Source organism: Aricia agestis, chromosome 5 (genome assembly GCF_905147365.1).
Source record: "Aricia agestis chromosome 5, ilAriAges1.1, whole genome shotgun sequence".
Taxonomy (NCBI): domain Eukaryota; kingdom Metazoa; phylum Arthropoda; class Insecta; order Lepidoptera; family Lycaenidae; genus Aricia; species Aricia agestis.
Window position 1 is genome coordinate 14,015,581 of NC_056410.1, and position 3,473 is coordinate 14,019,053.

At 40.4% G+C, this 3,473-nt stretch overlaps 1 protein-coding gene across 1 annotated transcript; it reads right to left on the reverse strand.

The window, feature by feature from the left end:
- Positions 1 to 282: 282 nt before the first annotated feature.
- On the reverse strand, positions 283 to 2,536 carry LOC121727121. Its single transcript, XM_042114800.1, has 4 exons — positions 2,435 to 2,536; positions 1,429 to 2,025; positions 877 to 1,394; positions 283 to 435 (listed from the first exon to the last, which is right to left on the reverse strand). The coding sequence occupies exons 1-4, from the start codon at positions 2,508 to 2,510 to the stop codon at positions 382 to 384; spliced, it is 1,245 nt and encodes a 414-aa protein (XP_041970734.1). The 5' UTR covers positions 2,511 to 2,536; the 3' UTR covers positions 283 to 381.
- Positions 2,537 to 3,473: the final 937 nt, after the last annotated feature.

Genomic DNA, 3,473 nt, shown 5'->3' on the forward strand with positions numbered 1-3,473 from the left:
CCAATTTTATTAAAAAACTACTTGTATTTTATTTTACTATTCTATTTTATTGTAACAGTCTGATACTGTTTTAACTTCAGGAGACACTCATCCGGCCCCTGGCTAGTAATTCAAATTACAACATTATTTTGATCAATCTTTAAATACGAAATTGAAAACGAAACAATAAACATCTAGAAATAAAAGTTTTTTTACTCGAGGCTGCTTTTAAACTGGGCTATTACCCAGGTTTGGGAAAATAATTTGTAATCCAGATAAAAACTTATCATTTTTATTTGTAATATATTTTAATGTGTAAAACAGTACTTTATAATCCGACTAATTCGCTAATCCGGCACGGTGATGCAAAAATTTTGTTTAACGGGGGTCTACTGTATTCTGTTAAATACTTATAAGTATAGGACCTCGGGATGTGGAGTCTTCTGGTGTTTGATCTGAAATAATAATAGTAGATAGAGTTTTACTGACAGTAACTACAGTTTTATTAGCATTAAAATAATTTATTTCAGCAACTCAACAACAACAACACTTGATTGATCACTACGGAAACCTTAACAGCAGATTTTTGTTTATTGATAGGTTAATAGTTAATTGTCCTACAAATAGAATAATCCATATTTTAGGACCGTTAAATCAAAGTATGAAATCCATTCTATCTCTGTTATCTACTTGTCAAAATGTTTAACGTCTTATCAAAATGAAGCTACTCACAAACAATTTGCTTGATAGTAATAAAAAAAAATGTTCTAGGGAATTCTGACTATGTTATTTTGATCATGTCCATGTCTTGTTTTAGTTTGTTTCGCTGTAGGCTGACTGACCATTGGGAGAATTGATAAAAAAAACAAAAACTTAATAGTAAATTGCTTACCATATTTTATTTGCCATATTGGCCAGCTGCCTGACCCTGGGCTGAATTTTGGTTATTGGACTGATCACTGTCATTGGTGTTTGAGTTGTCATTGGTATTGACGTTGGTATTAACATTATTATTTTGGTTTTGGTTGGTATTCGCCGATTGGTTGAGGCCGGAGTTGTTAGCAGCATTTGCCAGGTCAGCACCGGCACCGCCAGCACCCGCAGCGCCAGCGCCAGCGGAAGCAGCGACCGCACCACCGCCGGCAGCAGCAGCACCGCCGCCAGCAGCAGCTGCACCAGCGCCACTGGCAGCAGCAGTACCGCCGTCAGCAGCAGCTGCACCAGCGCCACCGGCAACAGCTGCACCAGCGCCACCAGCAGCAGCAGCACCGCCGCCAGTAGCAGTTGCACCAGCGCCGCCGGCAGCAGCACCGCCACCAGCAGCAGCAGCACCGCCGCCAGCAGCAGTTGCACCAGCGCCGCCGGCAGCAGCACCGCCTCCAGCAGCAGAAGCACTGCCACCAGCAGCAGCTGCACTAGCGCCGCCAGCACCACCAAGACCAGAGATACCTAGACCACTAGCGAGACCACTTAGACCTCCTCCAAAATTTTCGTCATCAGGAATCAAATAAGCTAGTCCAGAACCATCTCCACCATCTAGTCTATCTCCGTATCCAATTCCTGTTCCAGATCCCAATCCAGCTCCAGCAGCTCCAGCTCCAGCTCCTGAACCATATCCGGTACCTATACCAGCCCCGGATCCTAATCCAGATACAGCAGCTCCAGCTCCAGCCCCAGCTGCAGCTCCAGCTTCAGCTCCTGAACCATATCCGGTGCCTAAACCAGCTCCAGATCCTAGTCCAGCCCCAGCAGCTCCAGCAGCAGTTGCAGCTCCTGCCGCCGCAGAGCCGATACCTGCTCCCGAACCGAATCCAATGCCTGACCCTCCATATCCACCTCCATATGGTACCTCAATGGCTTGGATCGTGTATACTGGTCTAGCATACCGTGACGCAGCTGACAAGGCCTGTGCCCCGATGTTCGCTCCTAGGGCAGCATAGTTCTGTGCTGCTTGAGCTGCTCCTAAACTAGCCGCCGCCGCCTGGGCCGCTCCAGCGATTCCCGCAGCTGTTCTTGCTGCAGCTTGGTTAGCCAAGTTGCAATAGCCTAACAACAACGGTCAAGAATATAATTTATGTTGCCGGCTTAATTGTACCAATAGATAGGTAAAGAGATATCGTTTTATGTCGTTATGTATATCAACTATAACTTACTACAGTCGCAGGACCGGTAATGTAGGTCCCTTCTAATGAAACCTTTACAATTTACATACTACATAGCAAAATGTTTGATTGTCTTTTTCTCATATATTTTAGATTTATTATTTAGATTAGAAAGACAGATAAAGAAAAAGCACGCTACGTAGTCTACATCTTTATTATTGAAAAGGTAATAACAATAGACCTTATTTATTTTCTTATTAAACTTTTTTTTCTAAGTATTATCTGCGATCAATCGAGGGATTGTAAGCAGATGTGGTGTACTGTATTATTTAAATTAAAATAATAAAACTCACCACAAAAATCGTATGTAGCTGATGTGAGAGATAAGATTAAAGCTTGAAACGCAAAAAGAGTAAAATAGAGCTTCATTTTTACGGATTAGTAGCAAACTATAAAGAAAATTTCATGGATTAGATAGTAGATTGAAATTTATAGATCAACCAAGTTATTATATAACGTGTCGTGACTCACGAAATGTTTGAAGTGCAAAACTATAGCCATCGTGAATTGGATAATAAATTAAATAAAAACTTACTGTTGCCCGCGACTTCGTCCGCATGGACTTCAGTTTATAGCGCGCGATGTCAACAAAATTGGTGTCAAAAAAATTTATAAAAAAACCCTGGTACCCCTTAAATCAAAATAGCTGTGCAGTCTGCACATAATATTTCATTTTTTTAAATTAAACTTTATATTTTATGCCAAATTTTAAAGGCCGTGTTCGTCGGCGTAATTTTTAGCGCATTCGCTGCAAAACCTTGATAATGCGCATGTCCAAATCATGTCATGCCATGGCAACGGCAACTGTTTACGACTTGACATTTAACCATTTAAATAATATTAATACCTCGATAATTACCTCCACTAAATTTTCCAAGTGATCCAAAACCATATTTTCCATTCTAAAATTATCAAACACTATTATAGTCCTACTAATATTATAAAGGCGAAAGTTTGTTTGGATGTATGGATGTATGGATGTGTGGATGTATGGATGTTTGTTACTCTTTCACGCAAAAACTACTGAACGGATTTTAATGAAACTTTACAATACTATAGCTTATACATCAGACTTCAGAATAACCCATAGGCTACAATTTTAACCGACTTTCAAAATGGGGGAGGTGTTATGTTCGTTTTCTTATATTCAACGATTACTCCGCCGTTTGCTAACTGATTTTCAAAATTTTTCTTTTGGTATATAGGGTATCATCCCAATTTAGTATTATATTCACAAAAGTGGTGATCTGATGAAGGATCCATAAGTAATCGAGGGAACTCCTCAAAACTTATAGGGAAACATGTGGTGACTTTGGTTTCGTGAGAAGTATT